The sequence below is a fragment of the Clytia hemisphaerica genome, unplaced genomic scaffold (assembly GCF_902728285.1).
Source record: "Clytia hemisphaerica strain Z4C2 unplaced genomic scaffold, Clytia hemisphaerica genome assembly, whole genome shotgun sequence".
Lineage (NCBI taxonomy): Eukaryota > Metazoa > Cnidaria > Hydrozoa > Leptothecata > Clytiidae > Clytia > Clytia hemisphaerica.
Genome location: NW_027104374.1, coordinates 796,970 through 814,415, shown reverse-complemented (window position 1 = coordinate 814,415; position 17,446 = coordinate 796,970). Strand labels below are relative to the sequence as shown.

At 34.6% G+C, this 17,446-nt stretch overlaps 4 protein-coding genes across 4 annotated transcripts; 3 read left to right on the top strand and 1 right to left on the bottom strand.

The window, feature by feature from the left end:
• Positions 1 to 7,471: 7,471 nt before the first annotated feature.
• On the top strand, positions 7,472 to 10,130 carry LOC136818739 (uncharacterized). The gene is made up of 8 exons (XM_067074976.1): positions 7,472 to 7,584; positions 7,771 to 8,068; positions 8,279 to 8,399; positions 8,486 to 8,685; positions 8,867 to 9,151; positions 9,289 to 9,490; positions 9,668 to 9,755; positions 9,933 to 10,130. The coding sequence occupies exons 1-8, from the start codon at positions 7,496 to 7,498 to the stop codon at positions 10,120 to 10,122; spliced, it is 1,473 nt and encodes a 490-aa protein (XP_066931077.1). The 5' UTR covers positions 7,472 to 7,495; the 3' UTR covers positions 10,123 to 10,130.
• A 1,382-nt stretch (positions 10,131 to 11,512) lies between these two features.
• LOC136818778 (uncharacterized) lies at positions 11,513 to 13,492 on the top strand. The gene is made up of 6 exons (XM_067075016.1): positions 11,513 to 11,810; positions 12,021 to 12,140; positions 12,227 to 12,426; positions 12,608 to 12,892; positions 13,025 to 13,226; positions 13,401 to 13,492. Exons 2-6 carry the CDS (start codon positions 12,107 to 12,109, stop codon positions 13,490 to 13,492), a joined length of 813 nt encoding a protein of 270 aa, XP_066931117.1. The 5' UTR covers positions 11,513 to 11,810; positions 12,021 to 12,106.
• Positions 13,493 to 13,670: 178 nt separating this feature from the next.
• Positions 13,671 to 14,712, top strand: LOC136818738 (uncharacterized). Its single transcript, XM_067074975.1, has 2 exons — positions 13,671 to 13,851; positions 13,991 to 14,712. Exons 1-2 carry the CDS (start codon positions 13,691 to 13,693, stop codon positions 14,319 to 14,321), a joined length of 492 nt encoding a protein of 163 aa, XP_066931076.1. The 5' UTR covers positions 13,671 to 13,690; the 3' UTR covers positions 14,322 to 14,712.
• Positions 14,713 to 14,884: 172 nt separating this feature from the next.
• Positions 14,885 to 17,047, bottom strand: LOC136818737 (probable ATP-dependent DNA helicase RecS). The gene is made up of 2 exons (XM_067074974.1): positions 16,527 to 17,047; positions 14,885 to 16,273 (listed from the first exon to the last, which is right to left on the bottom strand). The coding sequence occupies exons 1-2, from the start codon at positions 17,036 to 17,038 to the stop codon at positions 14,986 to 14,988; spliced, it is 1,800 nt and encodes a 599-aa protein (XP_066931075.1). The 5' UTR covers positions 17,039 to 17,047; the 3' UTR covers positions 14,885 to 14,985.
• Between the last annotated feature and the right edge of the window lie 399 nt (positions 17,048 to 17,446).

Below are 17,446 nucleotides of genomic sequence, written 5' to 3'. Positions count from 1 at the left end.
TAGAGAAGCTGTACCCTCATTGCTAAGCGTGGAATGATTGCCAAATCGGATTCTACCAAGGATGTCAAAGTTATAAATTTTATTTTGCACGGTTTTGGTCACCAAATTATTATTTTTTCTTTTGTTATAATGACTTAGCATTGAGCGAAAAAGGAATATATGGCTTGAAGGTTTCATCATATTAAGAAAATGTCTGGCCCTTCCAAAAACAGAATGAAGTTGCTTCACAACTTGTGTATTAACAATCCCGTGTAGTTCTTGGATTGTTGTGACCCGTCGTAAAACCTCAACCTCTGCTTTGGTATTACCTTCATGGAAGCGATCAAATAAACAAAACCGACGATCACTTCCAGATACAGGATGTGCTTTGGGATCTCTAACCTCACTGGCTTTTTTATGGTGAGTCGGGTCCATCCATTGGAAAGAAAGTTTCAGATTTCTAGCATGAGCAGCAGAAAAGTTATCAGGATCATCAGGGTCAGCAACTCTACCGTCAAACGGAAAGAAGAGAAGTCCAGCATCGTTACCTTTATTCAATCTTGAAACGTCTTGCCTTCTTGAAACACTCGCAGGGCTAGCAATTATATGTGCCATATCAACAATCACAAGGTTTGGCGTGTGCTTGAACGACAAAATCCCATCAACGTAGTCTCTACAACTCTCCGCCCTTACTAGAAATTTAACGTAGTACACGATACCGTGTAGGCAAGAAAAAGTCTACCAACGTCCAGAATGACCCCAAAGCTTGGAAAAGACCTTTTAAAAACTTTCTGTGTCACTTTTGATTGCTTTTTAATACGAACCAGAATGTCAAGTTTCGAACCTTTATCCGACACATTACAAAGTCTTGAATTCAATTTTACACCTTTTAAAGTTTCATAACTAAGCAATTCTAAAATTCTCTCTTCAGACATTTCTCTGAAGTCTTCCTCCATCTTCCCAGTATCAGCAGAAATCTTTTTGTACTCAGTATTCAACATAAGTGATGAATTTCGTGATTTTCCATTCATGTAAGACGCCCAATTAGTCAAGCTAGGCCTTACTTTTGTTTGACTTGAAAAAGAAAAAGCCCTTCTAATAACGTCAAGCTCCACCTCTTCCCAAAAGCTTTCTGAATCGACTTCTCCGTTATATTCAGGAAGGGTTTCATCTTTTTGTATGTCTTTGGTGGAACATTTAAAAGCGATTTTTCTATTTACGTCTGTCACCAAGGCCCAAGGATGGTCACAACACACGTCACATTTAAAAGTTAGATTAGGCGTGGAAAGAAGTTCAAACAAAAATTAAGAATTCGAAATAATTTGCGAATTTAGATTTGTCTCATATAGTCTGGACCACGCATCTGCAAAAGAATTAATTGTGTTTTTTAGCTGAACATGTTCTCGAAGCAGAAGACAAATAAAAAGTCTTAAAAAAAGAATCGTTGAAGTTATGAATACCGTCATTACTGACTGTCCTGGTATCGATAGAAAATTCCGCAACTAGTGCATTTTTTAACGTAACTATGAAACCCTGAATGAATTCCTGTCAAAGAGAATATCTTGGCGTTTTTTAATACCAAAATATCCCGAGAGAGCATGGTTTTGCAAAAATGACATACCTTCTCTGAAGGCACAATATGTCTTGGCATTTCATTCACATCAATAAGCCTTCTATGTGCAATATCATGAGGGTCATAACGCTTATTCTCCCTTATGTACTTGCACATCTTTTCAGAAGCTTCACGGTCCGAATGAAGTGGGGGATAGGGATCCCTGTCTCGGTTATTCTCTTGCATTGATTCTTCAAGTTCGGCTGTGTTATTATTTTCTATGTTAAGATTTATGTTTGATGAAAGGTTCATCTTTTGCAGAAAAAATAAAGATAGTGCTTTATGCGGACATGTGACCTTACGACCGCAGCAACGACAGTCAAATTGTCCATTCTTTCGATTGTATGTAACTACGAATCTACCGTACTTGGCCTTGTCGTGTGTCCTTGCTGTGAATATAGATAAATGGATGTAATTATCCATCACCCATTTCACAACAGGAAGTTTCGAAAACGAAGTCGCTGTGTCAATCAGATTGATGGCTTTCTCGATAGTCTCCTCTTTTAAGTATTCCGACATGTCCATGCCCATAACATGGCTTGCCGATATAAGATCTATTTCTCGGAGACAATGGCTATTTACTGCTCCTAAATTGTCACATAAACCATGTTTCTCTTCACTCAAGTTTGACACGCCAAAGAACGTTTTTCAGTGAGAATTTTCACACGAAACTTTAGGATGTGGACCATGAAGAAGCATTTGTACGTGAATTGGATATGGAATACCGGAATGATTTTTCAGAACAATCAAAATGGCGTTTTCTTCATCAACACATACACTTTTGAATTGTTGAGAGGTACAATGCTTCAATTTGATATGCCTAGACAATGAATCTGACCTCATTACCTTTTGACAATGTGGACATTGAACATCTGATAAAGGATTGCGAATAATCCTTTCTCCGACATGTTCAATCGCACTCGAAGATGCACCTGTACTATCACTAGTTCTACTACTAGTTCTATTACCCTGTTCAATGACCTCTTCTGGACAGTGAAAATGCGAAAATACTCTTTGAGAGGATTTAGATGAAGGTTCATTGCAGTGATCAATGTTTTTACAAGGTAAGCATATCCAATTTTTATATTAAACATAATAATTTTTGATAGATGTGATTGTTGTAAGTGACGTATAACTTTAGATCGAAATTTGACAGAAAGCAACTATATTTAGTGATGTTCCTAGGATAAGATACCGGGTGATGGCTATCGCGCTCGAGTGAATTTAAGAATGAAAAATTAGAAGAACTTTTCACTGAGAGAATCGCTGACACTATGACATTAACTCCGCAAACCATTCCACATGTTTGGAGTGGGTAGTTTTTCGAGCAGTTGGGTAAACAAATATGTTGACCTTGAATGTTGGCAGAATAATGGCTCTCGGATTTTAAATCCTCTGTTATTGTTATTATCAATTACCTGTATTAGCTCATTGATTGATTCGATAAGTCCACTTGGTACTTCCCACCCCAACGAGTCACAATATTGAATATATTCATCATCAAGGTTTATTACTGCTAAAGTGTAATGATCAGATTCAGTTTTATTGTTTTTCTCATCGATTCTTTCACCTATAAACGTTCCTGACTTTAATCTGCCCACATTGATTGTAATGACTAGCCTTCTTGCACGGTTACTACGAAATTTTCGCCTCAAACGCTCAATAAAACTTTCCTTCCAGCCCCCTTTCTCAGCCCGCTCGTGGTACCAGGAGAAGCAAAAAGAGTTGCAACACTCATCATTTAGCTTATTGTTAACCAAAGCAATTAAAGAATCAGTACTTCTTTGGTTATATATCAGAGATGCTAATGAAGAAACTCTCATATTTCCAAACTTCCTAATACAGGGAACAGAAACTTTATCATTGGAGTCTTTGCCTTTAATCAGTTGCCCTAATTTATCCAATGTTGAATAAAAAGAATCTGGAACTTGGTGAGGGGATTTACGGTGCAGTCTTTTACCTTGCGTGCTTGCGATAGATTTTGACTGAATACCACCACCTGAACCTTTGTGAGATTTGTTAGGCTAACAGGAAAATTGGTATTAGATGTTTAGGAAAAACGTATTTAATTTTCAATTTGTCCAAAACTTTAGAACAAATAGAGAACAAACTGAGCCTCAGAAATTACTAAGAAACTACTTATTTTGACAGATCTTAAACCCATTTTAACTTTTTAAGTAGAGAAACTAAGCGTATTAAGTAAATTGTATGAACCAAAATTTAAAAAAGCCTGAATAATTCAAAAACTATAGCCCTGTTTGAGCAAAAATTTGCTGGTTCTTATGAAAAAAGCAAAATTTCAATCATTTTGTACCTTTGTACTTGCAAAAGAGTCTTTTGAAATGCAAATCGCCAACTTTTCACGAGTAAATGATGAATGGTTTAAAGACATGGACTTCTTGATCTGAAAGGACAAATAAAAAATTCTTCAATTATACCAATTATATATTGCTACCTTATCGCCACGATTCTACTTTATGCTTTCTTTACACTCTGGTAAAAAGGATTTCATTGGCATCACTATACACCACTTTAGATTTATGGTATAACGTGAAAAATAATGAGGAATACCATACCATTTCGTTTTCTTTAATAGCTTCTTCGAGAAAATGATAATCCGTTCTTTGCTTCTGTTAGCCAGGAAACACTGGCTAAAATTTCCCTATCTTACAAAGTGATGAGGGAAATAGTAGCCAGGTCTAATCCACAAGTTTGAATTTTGTAACTGCCACTTTTTTTGACACTTCAATCAATTTCAAAAACAATAGCAGAAACAAATTCGCATATATTAAAGATTAAAGATGGCAGAAAAAAATCAAAACAAAACTCAAAATGGCCGACTTCCTAAGATGAAAACACTAGGAATTGATATTTGATGTACTGTTTTCAGTAAATAAGTGGCTTTTATAAGCTAATCCTTTTTGAAAATATTATAGATTAAAACTTACCATTCCCTTATATATATATTTTTTTACGTCCGAGACACACAAAAAGGAATCATGCAAAAAGTTGAACGTTGAAAGTTTCTGCGAAGAAATAAGTGTTAATTTTAAGCTAAAAAACTTGTTCCTTGCTAACTAGAGGTGCTTTTCCTTCGGCCATTTTGCCTTCCCTTTGAAATCTGTTCGCTTTCGTTTTGAAAGAATGTTTTGATATCCTTGGTTGTCTTAGCCCATGATTTGTTCAAGGTTTAGATAGGTGTCTATTATAATAATGTTTGACCAGGGCTTTGTTTTGATCTTCGAAGCGATGGAAAGAAGTTAAACGGAAGCAAATCAGATCTCTCTAGAAGTTGATTATCTTTATTAACGTAATTTTTCAAACAAAAGTGTTTTTTCTAATTATTATAAGTATATCTTAATTAAGTTTTATTTATACTCAATCACAATAAGGGCCGCGAATCTTTTTTCCGGAGTTTATGGGGACAATACCTCATAAGCCATTGCAAAATCAAATTTTACATTATCTAAATCCTTCTGACACCAAAACTCGTTCTAATTTCATTGACTAAGTGTTCAAAAAGGAAGATTTACCTTCTCAAGGACAATAAACATGTTTCTTGCTTTTAAAACCATCCATTTTGTCCATTTAGTGAGAAAAATGATGTTTTTTGACTTTCGCATGACAAAATCTAAACCAAACCCTTGCATGTTTGGTACCGACGGAAAGCACAGGGAATTCCCCATCAGACCCTGTTTCGATTTTTCGTTAGTCTTTTCAGGGGTACAATAGCCTCGAATTACCAAAATTTGTCTTCTTTCCCTTCAATAGTCAAAAAATTGACTTGGACAAATTGAACAAAAGTAAGATCAGAGGCATATGCACAATTTATCTACTTTCTCGTTATACTTTTAACTAGGTATTGTGTCCCCTCATGCGAAGTAAAAAAACAACCCCTGTATGACTTATTCCTGTAATTTTGTTTTCTAAATAAGTTGTTTTTATTTACAAAGATCTCAGCCAGATATGCGCTCGCCAAAAGTTTTAAGAACAATTACAGACCATAGAAAGCCTTGCACGATATCGGTCTTAATTTCGAACGTCTGGTCTTTTTTTCGCACGTCGAACGACCACAGCTTCGCGCAATCTTTGACAAAAAATAAAACCAAACTCAGTAGTAGGTAGAGGAAGGAGAAAGAGAGTTTTCTGTCGAAAATGAAATTTAGAAGTTTGATATGTTTCATCTTTTCAATGAAATTTATCAGAAGTTTTGGGCTTCAAGTGGAATCTTGGAATATAACTTCAGTAGTCTTTTTTAGTATTGAATATTTTAACTCGTTTAACACCTCATCAAGCGATGGTTTTCTAATCCAGCAGCAGCGCACTCAACAGAAAGCTATCATGCAAAGAAAGACTTTGGGTATTTCTTATGACACAGGGTTCTTCAAAAGGTTTGTCCACATATTTATTGAATTTTAAGCTTATTGAGAGTGATTCTTATTATTTGCACAATCTTTGGGGTACTTAGCTAGCCGTAGATAGGTGGTCTTTCTCCTTTGTAGGTTTTGGTGAAGGGGGGAGTCTTTTCTGACAAACGATAGATAGGGAGACTGACTAACACTTGATGATTATCTGGTCAAACCCCTAGGAAAACAAATGTCTTAAACTTCGTTCAACTGCAGATAAATAGGTCAAGCAATTCTTTTTTCTACAAAGGCATCTGAAAAGTGAATTGCTTTGATTCTGTTTAGGTCCAGATTAAAAGCACAGATATACTAGCAAGAATACATAGAAAATTTGATTTAGGTTTGACTACTGTTGTCTCTATATTTTTGACCAAGAGGACTAGAAAGAAGGCAGCAAGGTGAAGTTTTTCTATCTTTGAGAAGTGGAGAAGGATTATTTTTTAGCTAGGAGTATTTTTCAAAAAGATTTTGGAAATCGTTCGGAGAATTACCAAAATCTGAGTGTGGCCTTACGCAAACCTTACGCGGCTATATGATTCCACGTGAATTTATTTTAGTAAAACAATCCACGGTTTTTTCAAAAATATTTCAAAAACTCGAGCGAAAAAAAGATGTTTCAAACCCCTTATTTTCATTGAGTATTAGAGAAGTTTTGATATTTCTATTGATTTCAATAAATTTATATCTAAGATATTACTTTGATTATCATACTTGCTTTCCACTTTCGATATCACGAACGCACGCGGGAAATTTTTTCTCTTTCGCTTCAAAAACAAATTCCTCTCTCTCTAACCGCAAATCGTATTAAATGTCATTGTGTCATCATGGCTTCAAATTTCAATTATATTGAACGTCCAGCAAACAATAGCAATTATTGCAGATTTTGTAATCGCCCATATAAGGAATATAGAGATAAGAACAACAAAATAAAGCATGAATCTAGGGCAAATCTTTTCAATCAAAAAGGAGATAAGCCCTCTTTGAAACAAAGGCTTTCAGCTGTAAAATATTGATAGAAGATGACCCGAATCTCTCTCCATCGATTTGTGATAAATGCGAGAATAAGATTAAAAAGTTGGAGGAGGCAGAAAACATCAAGAACGGTTGGTCGGGAGTCAAAAGAAAACGTGAAAGTCAAGATCAAAATGATGGCGCGCCTTCGAAAAAATCAAAAATCGAATCGCCCGAAGACAATTTAAAGGTTTGCAAAGTTTCCGAGATTTTTTTTTATGGCTTTCCGATTAATATTTTCATTAAATCAAATATGAATTTGTGAATTAATTAATGCTAATTAGAATAATTTTTTTCTTTTTGGTAGCGAATTGTTGTGCAATTAGATGACGTGAATGACATTTCCAAGGCATGTTATAACGAGTTCGCGAATATGAAAGCTTTGGATTCAAATGACTTAGATTATATAGTGAAGTTCGATGATGTAGAAGCGTGCAAGAAAGTAGATGAACTCTGTCCGGTTTTGTCAAACGCTTTGAAAGGTGCTATGGGAGGAAAACATCTGAAATTGGATGGGGAATCACCTTCAGATCATGCTATACGCACGCTGTGCTATGGTGCCATTCTGAAGGCTAGGTATATACTAATCATTACAATTCAGCATTCCATACGGCGCTACTAAATTTCGAAAAAAAACCCTAAAATTTCCATTTTCATCAATAAAATCACCGAGATTTCCTAATTTACCATATACCAGATTTATATCGTGACATAGCTAAGATTAAGAATATTATATGCCATAGCATCCTCTTATCGTTTTAGACATCCAAAAGGCAAAAACGCTGTAGCGACACGAAACGATCAGCTATTGAGTTCGGCAGGGGCTAGTAAGAGATCGTATGCTTGGTTTAACAAGATGGGAATATCAAATGCCTACAGCACCAAGGTTGCAAGAAGTGGGGATTTCGGAAAAGGTTACGATACCCAGGCTCTACGTTGGAAAGCAGAAATCGAAAAAGACTACAGTGAAATAAAAACCATTCAGGAAAGTAATGCTTGTTCGTTCAAAGAAGCAACCGAAATTCGACGCTTGACGAATCCCTTACCATTTCTCTATAAGGTACCATTCTCTCTTAGTTTGATATTCGAATCTTTTGAGCAGCTAGTACAGTTTTAGGCAAAAGTCCATTCCACTTAAGTTGGAAACCTTGTCAGCGTAATTAGACTCTAGTTACCAATTGGTAGTAAAAAAACTGCTAAAACTTAAATGGGATGGACTTTAAATTAAATTGAGACCAAGAGGAAAGTTAATATCTGAATTTTTCTCTAGATCATCGGAGATAATCTTGATATTGAAAAGACAGCAAGGCATCAAGGCATCAAAAATCGAAATACGAGCCTTCACTGGTTTCACTACATGGCAGTTCTTCATAGATTACATTCAACACAAGGTATGAAACCAATTATTGAGCCTCGTGTTAAAACAATAAAATTAATTTTGTTCTTATTTTTAGTGTTTTCCTCGTTTATTTTTCAGCCAACAGAACACTAGAAGAATACCAGAAAATGCCGATATTTCCGAACTCAGACACGCAAGATGTACTTTCGAAAACTTTCAAGATTTTAATTGCAAGGAGTATCGTGACATTTATTCCAGCCTTTAAATTTCTCAGAAAAAACGTTTGTTGGCACATCCCACACGACTTCTGGCAAGAAATGGCCCAAAAATCTATAGTTGTAAGTTTTAGGCGAATATAATAATGATAACTTTTAGCCTTTAAAAGAGACCTTCTTCAAAATAAGGCTGATAAATACAGTTGATGAAAGTTACGAAGAATAAATTTTACTTTTAAAAACTTGCAATATATACCTAAAAAATTAAATATAACTCATTATGTACTAAAATTTTTTATCTCAGGTACCTCTTGGATTGCTATTTCATGCAGAAAATTCGACATCTGAAATCATTCAAATTCTCAAGAAAGTACAAGAAGGCTATGTCCCTATGGCAACGGAGACTGACGAGGACGGAGAGATAATCAAACACATTATATTTGCCCTGGCATTTGGTGGTGATCAATTGACCGAGGAAAGGATCTTTAATGCTCAGCAAGGTTTTATAGACGCTCGTAACGATTACGAAATGCTTCAAGGTCTCAAACCAGCATATGAAGACTGGCACCTAAAACGTACACTGTATGAGGTAATTAGAAAATACTCGGTTAATAAAGCTAATATAATAAAATCACAACAAAATATCCTATTGAAAAAATTAAAAAAATGCTAAAAATAAAAAGGAATAGACTAATACACCAATCAAATGTAACATTCATTTCTCAGGTAAAAGAGACAATTTTTCGAACACGAGACTCTGGCGCTCAGCATGGAACAACGCAATGGAACATGAACGTATCAGATAATTCGAATGCAAAAAAAGGAGCAAAAGAAGACTTCAATGCTGTAAAAGAGTTTACTGATATTGAAACAGATTCATTGATTGTCTCAGCTGCAATGACTCATTTCGGAATGAACAAAATTGATGGTAAAAATTTAGGGATAAAAGAAAAATTTGAAATTAGTTTTTAGTTTGAATAACAAAAATCGCAGAGAAATACTGAAGGATTGATTTTATATACAGTAAAAAATTTCGATAAAATAGAAACATACTACTTTTAAAAAAGTCAAATAATATATTACATCAATACCATTTCTATTACAGATGATATAATCCCTAAAGAAATAAAAGATGGTGGTGAAAAGGAAAAGTTTGAATGGTTACAAGGTCATGTAGAAGAGATCTTTAACAAGTAGGTAAAATTTTGCTTTGTGAAAAAAGTTGGGCTAAAATGCTTATCCAAAAATTCAATTTCATAAAAGAAACTTATATTGATAAATAATAAATTGATATAACTTGATGATTGTCATTTAAATTTCAAACAAGGTATAGGCATGAATTGAAAATGTATTTCATTTATAATTTTCAGATATACTGCAACATACGATATCGATATGGCAGCTGGTAAAGAAATATCAAAACCTGATAGTAATGAGATCAAAAACATCACACTCTATTTCTGTGGGAAGTGTCCAGAGGAAAAAAGGTTTAAGAAACCATTCAAAACAGCTGCTGGTCGAAATAAGCATGAGCAAAAGAAACATTCATACCAAAGGTAAATCATAACTTCTAGAAACNGACTAGAAAGAAGGCAGCAAGGTGAAGTTTTTCTATCTTTGAGAAGTGGAGAGGATTATTTTTAGCTAGGAGTATTTTTCAAAGATTTTGGAAATCGTTCGAGATTCCAAAATCTGAGTTGGACGCAAACCTTACGCGGCTATATGATTCCCGTGAATTTATTTTAGTAAAACATCCACGGTTTTTCAAAATATTTCAAAATCGAGCGAAAAAAAGATGTTTCAAAAACCCTTATTTTTTATTAGAGAAGTTTTGATATTTCTATTGATTTCAATAAATTTATATCTAAGATATTACTTTGATTATCATACTTGCTTTCCACTTTCGATATCACGAACGCACGCGGGAAATTTTTTCTCTTTCGCTTCAAAAACAAATTCCTCTCTCTCTAACCGCAAATCGTATTAAATGTCATTGTGTCATCATGGCTTCAAATTTCAATTATATTGAACGTCCAGCAAACAATAGCAATTATTGCAGATTTTGTAATCGCCCATATAAGGAATATAGAGATAAGAACAACAAAATAAGCATGAATCTAGGGCAAATCTTTTCAATCAAAAAGGAGATAAGCCCTCTTTGAAACAAAGGCTTTCAGCTGTAAATATATTGATAGAAGATGACCCGAATCTCTCTCCATCGATTTGTGATAAATGCGAGAATAAGATTAAAAAGTTGGAGGAGGCAGAAAACATCAAGAACGGTTGGTCGGGAGTCAAAAGAAAACGTGAAAGTCAAGATCAAAATGATGGCGCGCCTTCGAAAAAATCAAAAATCGAATCGCCCGAAGACAATTTAAAGGTTTGCAAAGTTTCCGAGAATTTTTTTTATGGCTTTCCGATTAATATTTTCATTAAATCAAATATGAATTTGTGAATTAATTAATGCTAATTAGAATAATTTTTTTCTTTTTGGTAGCGAATTGTTGTGCAATTAGATGACGTGAATGACATTTCCAAGGCATGTTATAACGAGTTCGCGAATATGAAAGCTTTGGATTCAAATGACTTAGATTCTATAGTGAAGTTCGATGATGTAGAAGCGTGCAAGAAAGTAGATGAGCTCTGTCCGGTTTTGTCAAACGCTTTGAAAGGTGCTATGGGAGGAAAACATCTGAAATTGGATGGGGAATCACCTTCAGATCATGCTATACGCACGCTGTGCTATGGTGCCATTCTGAAGGCTAGGTATATACTAATCATTACAATTCAGCATTCCATACGGCGCTACTAAATTTCGAAAAAACCCTAAAATTTCCATTTTCATCAATAAAATCACCGAGATTTCCTAATTTACCATATACCAGATTTATATCGTGACATAGCTAAGATTAAGAATATTATATGCCATAGCATCCTCTTATCGTTTTAGACATCCAAAAGGCAAAAACGCTGTAGCGACACGAAACGATCAGCTATTGAGTTCGGCAGGGGCTAGTAAGAGATCGTATGCTTGGTTTAACAAGATGGGAATATCAAATGCCTACAGCACCAAGGTTGCAAGAAGTGGGGATTTCGGAAAAGGTTACGATACCCAGGCTCTACGTTGGAAAGCAGAAATCGAAAAAGACTACAGTGAAATAAAAACCATTCAGGAAAGTAATGCTTGTTCGTTCAAAGAAGCAACCGAAATTCGACGCTTGACGAATCCCTTACCATTTCTCTATAAGGTACCATTCTCTCTTAGTTTGATATTCGAATCTTTTGAGCAGCTAGTACAGTTTTAGGCAAAAGTCCATTCCACTTAAGTTGGAAACCTTGTCAGCGTAATTAGACTCTAGTTACCAATTGGTAGTAAAAAAACTGCTAAAACTTAAATGGGATGGACTTTAAATTAAATTGAGACCAAGAGGAAAGTTAATATCTGAATTTTTCTCTAGATCATCGGAGATAATCTTGATATTGAAAAGACAGCAAGGCATCAAGGCATCAAAATCGAAATACGAGCCTTCACTGGTTTCACTACATGGCAGTTCTTCATAGATTACATTCAACACAAGGTATGAAACCAATTATTGAGCCTCGTGTTAAAACAATAAAATTAATTTTGTTCTTATTTTTAGTGTTTTCCTCGTTTATTTTTCAGCCAACAGAACACTAGAAGAATACCAGAAAATGCCGATATTTCCGAACTCAGACACGCAAGATGTACTTTCGAAAACTTTCAAGATTTTAATTGCAAGGAGTATCGTGACATTTATTCCAGCCTTTAAATTTCTCAGAAAAACGTTTGTTGGCACATCCCACACGACTTCTGGCAAGAAATGGCCCAAAAAATCTATAGTTGTAAGTTTTAGGCGAATATAATAATGATAACTTTTAGCCTTTAAAAGAGACCTTCTTCAAAATAAGGCTGATAAATACAGTTGATGAAAGTTACGAAGAATAAATTTTACTTTTAAAAACTTGCAATATATACCTAAAAAATTAAATATAACTCATTATGTACTAAAATTTTTTATCTCAGGTACCTCTTGGATTGCTATTTCATGCAGAAAATTCGACATCTGAAATCATTCAAATTCTCAAGAAAGTACAAGAAGGCTATGTCCCTATGGCAACGGAGACTGACGAGGACGGAGAGATAATCAAACACATTATATTTGCCCTGGCATTTGGTGGTGATCAATTGACCGAGGAAAGGATCTTTAATGCTCAGCAAGGTTTTATAGACGCTCGTAACGATTACGAAATGCTTCAAGGTCTCAAACCAGCATATGAAGACTGGCACCTAAAACGTACACTGTATGAGGTAATTAGAAAATACTCTGTTAATAAAGCTAATATATAAAATCACAACAACAATCCTATTGAAAATTAAAAAATGCTAAAAATAAAAAGGAATAGACTAATACACCAATCAAATGTAACATTCATTTCTCAGGTAAAAGAGACAATTTTTCGAACACGAGACTCTGGCGCTCAGCATGGAACAACGCAATGGAACATGAACGTATCAGATAATTCGAATGCAAAAAAAGGAGCAAAAGAAGACTTCAATGCTGTAAAAGAGTTTACTGATATTGAAACAGATTCATTGATTGTCTCAGCTGCAATGACTCATTTCGGAATGAACAAAATTGATGGTAAAAATTTAGGGATAAAAGAAAAATTTGAAATTAGTTTTTAGTTTGAATAACAAAAATCGCAGAGAAATACTGAAGGATTGATTTTATATACAGTAAAAAATTTCGATAAAATAGAAACATACTACTTTTAAAAAAAGTCAAATAATATACAGAATACCATTTCTATTACAGATGATATAATCCCTAAAGAAATAAAAGATGGTGGTGAAAAGGAAAAGTTTGAGTGGTTACAAGGTCATGTAGAAGAGATCTTTAACAAGTAGGTAAAATTTTGCTTTGTGAAAAAAGTTGGGCTAAAATGCTTATCCAAAAATTCAATTTCATAAAAGAAACTTATATTGATAAATAATAAATTGATATAACTTGATGATTGTCATTTAAATTTCAAACAAGGTATAGGCATGAATTGAAATGTATTTCATTTATAATTTTCAGATTATACTGCAACATACGATATCGATATGGCAGCTGGTAAAGAAATATCAAAACCTGATAGTAATGAGATCAAAAACATCACACTCTATTTCTGTGGGAAGTGTCCAGAGGAAAAAAGGTTTAAGAAACCATTCAAAACAGCTGCTGGTCGAAATAAGCATGAGCAAAAGAAACATTCATACCAAAGGTAAATCATAACTTCTAGAAACAATATCTAATCAATTTTGACTTCATATATTATAAAATTATACATGAAAAAATAATACTACAGCTATATCAAAGACTATGAAATTATTCTAAAATTTGAATTACTTTATCTACTTCAGGAGTGATGATAAAGCTATGGAAGTCGAGGAGGAAGAAACAGAGCCTATAAACCACAGGCTAAGTTACCAAAAAGCTCTCCTAACATTCAATCTACTTCTTCGATCAATTAACGATTCCATAAAGGAAGGAGATGGAGAACGTTTATTTGATTTTTTTCGTGTTGCATTGTTATACTTCAAATGTTATGGCCGCACAAAATATGCCCACACCGTCATCAAATCCTTGTTCCGGATTCAGATGGAGCCAAGTGCAGCATTTTTCCTTATCTGGGAACGTTTTGTGATACCGTGGAATGAGAGGCTGCAATATCAGCATGGATCTACACCTTGAGCATTTGAATAATTTCTTGAAAGAGCTTCTCCGAGATTTAAGGGGCAACTTGGATCAAAATAATGCAGATAGGGTTTCAAAATCTGTAAATAACTTGTACACAATCGTCCAAAATTTTGAAAAGAAAATGAAAATAAAAAAACAAGTCTCTTCAAGAAACAAGGCTAAATTATCAGAAGATGTCAGAAATCTAAGTGCAAAATTTCTGGAAGATAACATTTTTGCAGAAGACCCAAGAAAACAAAGCAGTTATGACTCTTTCCCAAAATTTAATGAAGAAACCCTTGCACCATTAGACATGGACACCCTCCTGAAGTGGGCCAAAGATAAGAAGGCCGAATATGAACGCATTTATCAATAGAATTTTTTTATCTTGTTCATATAGATTTCCGTGGAAAGAAATTTTGTTGATTTGACCAAAATCCTGCAAATTAAAAGTCCCCTGAGAATGAAACTTTACTCTTTAAAAATTTGTTTTAATTTAAAAATTTGGCTGAAATTCCTTCTATGATGAATAAGGTTGTGGAAATTTATACACACAAAAATACATTAAAAGTGTGACATTGAAACTTGGAAATTTCTTTTCTTAAGCCCTTTTAAGTTTTTATAAAAATGTAAAATGATATGTAAATAGTAACCAAAGGTGTAAAGATATGTACCAACTTTATAAATAATCATTTTCGAGATCTGTATCAATATCAGAATATTCATAGTCTGAAAATGTATACTTTTCAATATTAGTATCTGTTTTCTTTACGATTGGTTCGATTTCCATGTCAATATCAAACAGATCATTCAGATTTTTATCAGAATAAAAATTACATATAATCTCAAAAACACATCCAGCCACGTTTGAATCAAGTATGCTCAAGTTGTCCATCAAAAATTTTGGAGAGTCTATGTATTCCAGATTATTTAAAATTTCTTCAACGATTTTCTCTGTTAAGCCACTCATTGCAGAGGATGGAAAGTTCAAATTTTCTGATAAGCAGTTTCTGTGATAGTCTTTCAATAGAGTTCTGATAGATGCTTTATCTTTTTCGGAAACTTCCCTGATAGACACTTTTGGAGATGGCATGAAAAAATCATTTTCTTCTTCAAATGGAAATAGAGTGGTATGGTCTGTATCACATGTACAGGATGACGAACAAATCGAACAACAGGTATGTCCAATCTCAAGTGGTGGGACATTGTTTGATTCACTGAACGGAGAAAATAATTCAGTGCGGAGACATACATCCTTTGATTTAATGTATGCCTTCATTTTCTCGTTGATTTTTTTGTTTGCCGATGGATAGCTGTACAACACTGCATGGCAGTTTGGGTCACCGTTTCTGCCAGCACGACCAATTTGTTGACAATAGTCAACCAGGGAATAGGCAGGTCCAAAATGACAAACATACTGAAGATTTTTGACATTGATACCACAACCAATTGCACTAGTTGCAATCACCACTCTGGGAAGCTGCTCGTCACTTGTAAGGGACTTCAAACATCTGTTTTTAACAAATTCTGGACTGTCTGCATGAAACATATTTATCAACAAATTATTTGGGTCCTTGATGCCATTGACGTACATATCGAGTCCCAGAACTGAAGTGAACTGGCCAAACAACCAGGAGACAAGATTTTGGGAATTGCAATAGATCAAAACTTTCGAACATTCACTCTTCCTTTCAACCAACCACTTCATAAGCCAGTTGAAACAACTCACTGACTTTGCTTTAATTGGCACAATGGAGAGTCGTATGTTAGATCGATCACTGCATGAGTGGATTAGCCTCATATATTTTGACATGGAACAGCAAGCTTTGACAATGTCAGCAAAGTCAATATCAATCGTTGCGCTTAACGCCAGAATTGGTACTTTCTCGGCACAAAATGAGCGGATTTCCCCTATGCGTCCAAATGCTTCACGAAATGCACTTTCACTTGATGATTCGGCAAGACCCCTATATTAACAAAAAATAAAACTTAGTATAGAAAAAGCAAGATTCTTTTTAAAAAATAACCTGTTATTGGAAAGAACGCAAAAGAATTCTAGAAAGACATATAAGGAACTTGAAAAAAGCAGCCAGATTTTGCTTGAAGTCGCTTTGAAAGTTTCTAATCTCATCCACCAAAGTTTGCATGTGTGAATTGTGGTCTAATATAGCTAAATGTGGATAAAACCAATGATTTACGACAGTAAAAAATTATACCTACCAGGCAACTTTATGAGCTTCATCAACCACGACACATACAAGGTTTCGTCTAAAATAGCTTGATGCCAACATTTCCTTCACTGGAGTTGAAAGCCACAACTCAGGAATTCCAAATATTAGATTGAATCCACCACCTTTGATGGAATCTACAGTATTGTGACTGTCCAAACTACAGCCTTTTATCTGCAGAAAAGTTTCCAACTCTTTAATTTCGTCAAGCTGGTTTCTGATGAGTGACTTTAATGGTGAAATAACAATAACCAATGGGTTTGTGGCCATGTTCATCTCAACAAATAAAGCTGGCAACATTTGATATATCAGGCTTTTGCCATAAGAAGTTGGCAATATTGCAAGAGTATCTTTCCCATTTACAATATTTTGCATACATGCAGACTGTTTCTGCTTCACTTTAAAAGTAGAATTCACTTTCTGAATGACATTATCAGCAATTTTTTCAAAATCTGTTCTTGTTCCTTCTTTTTGTCTTTGTAAATCAACTTGAGCTGCCGCCATTTTGTCTTTCTGTTTTGTTTTGATCTGTGAAAAAACGGCGCGTATATTCGAATAAATTAAAATTATACAAGGTCGCACCTACGAAAATAAAAAAGCCGTAATGTTTACAAAACTTTTATTTTGAAATCTTGACCACGGCTTTTGCGAGGTGAAATCATCTCGCTCAAAAAGACCCGTCTATCTGCTGAACAAGGAATTCGACATTTTGGAGGTTTCCGCAGTGAAGCGATAGGCGGGTTTCCTGTCTATGCTTCTGTGGGATTTTTTCGACTTCTTCTAAATCGAGTAAAGTGATAACAGACTTGTATGAAATAAATAAGATAAACGGAATATTTCAATATCCGGAGTTTTAGCCGAATTCACAACAAAGAAACATCATTTTATTCACAGCTTTTTTCCTTAAAATGG

Coding starts and splice junctions, on each gene's coding strand:
- LOC136818778 (XM_067075016.1), top strand. CDS start 12,107: ATGGCAGTTCTTCATAGATTACATTCAACACAAG. Junction 12,427..12,607: donor GGCCCAAAAAATCTATAGTT/GTAAGTTTTAGG, acceptor TTTTTATCTCAG/GTACCTCTTGGATTGCTATT. Junction 13,227..13,400: donor CGGAATGAACAAAATTGATG/GTAAAAATTTAG, acceptor TTTCTATTACAG/ATGATATAATCCCTAAAGAA.
- LOC136818739 (XM_067074976.1), top strand. CDS start 7,496: ATGGGAGGAAAACATCTGAAATTGGATGGGGAATCACCTTCAGATCAT. Junction 8,069..8,278: donor CCTTACCATTTCTCTATAAG/GTACCATTCTCT, acceptor ATTTTTCTCTAG/ATCATCGGAGATAATCTTGA. Junction 9,491..9,667: donor CGGAATGAACAAAATTGATG/GTAAAAATTTAG, acceptor TTTCTATTACAG/ATGATATAATCCCTAAAGAA.
- LOC136818738 (XM_067074975.1), top strand. CDS start 13,691: ATGGCAGCTGGTAAAGAAATATCAAAACCTGATAGTAATGAGATCAAA. Junction 13,852..13,990: donor AAGAAACATTCATACCAAAG/GTAAATCATAAC, acceptor TATCTACTTCAG/GAGTGATGATAAAGCTATGG.
- LOC136818737 (XM_067074974.1), bottom strand. CDS start 17,038: ATGGCGGCAGCTCAAGTTGATTTACAAAGACAAAAAGAAGGAACAAGA. Junction 16,274..16,526: donor GAAGCTCATAAAGTTGCCTG/GTAGGTATAATT, acceptor TTGTTAATATAG/GGGTCTTGCCGAATCATCAA.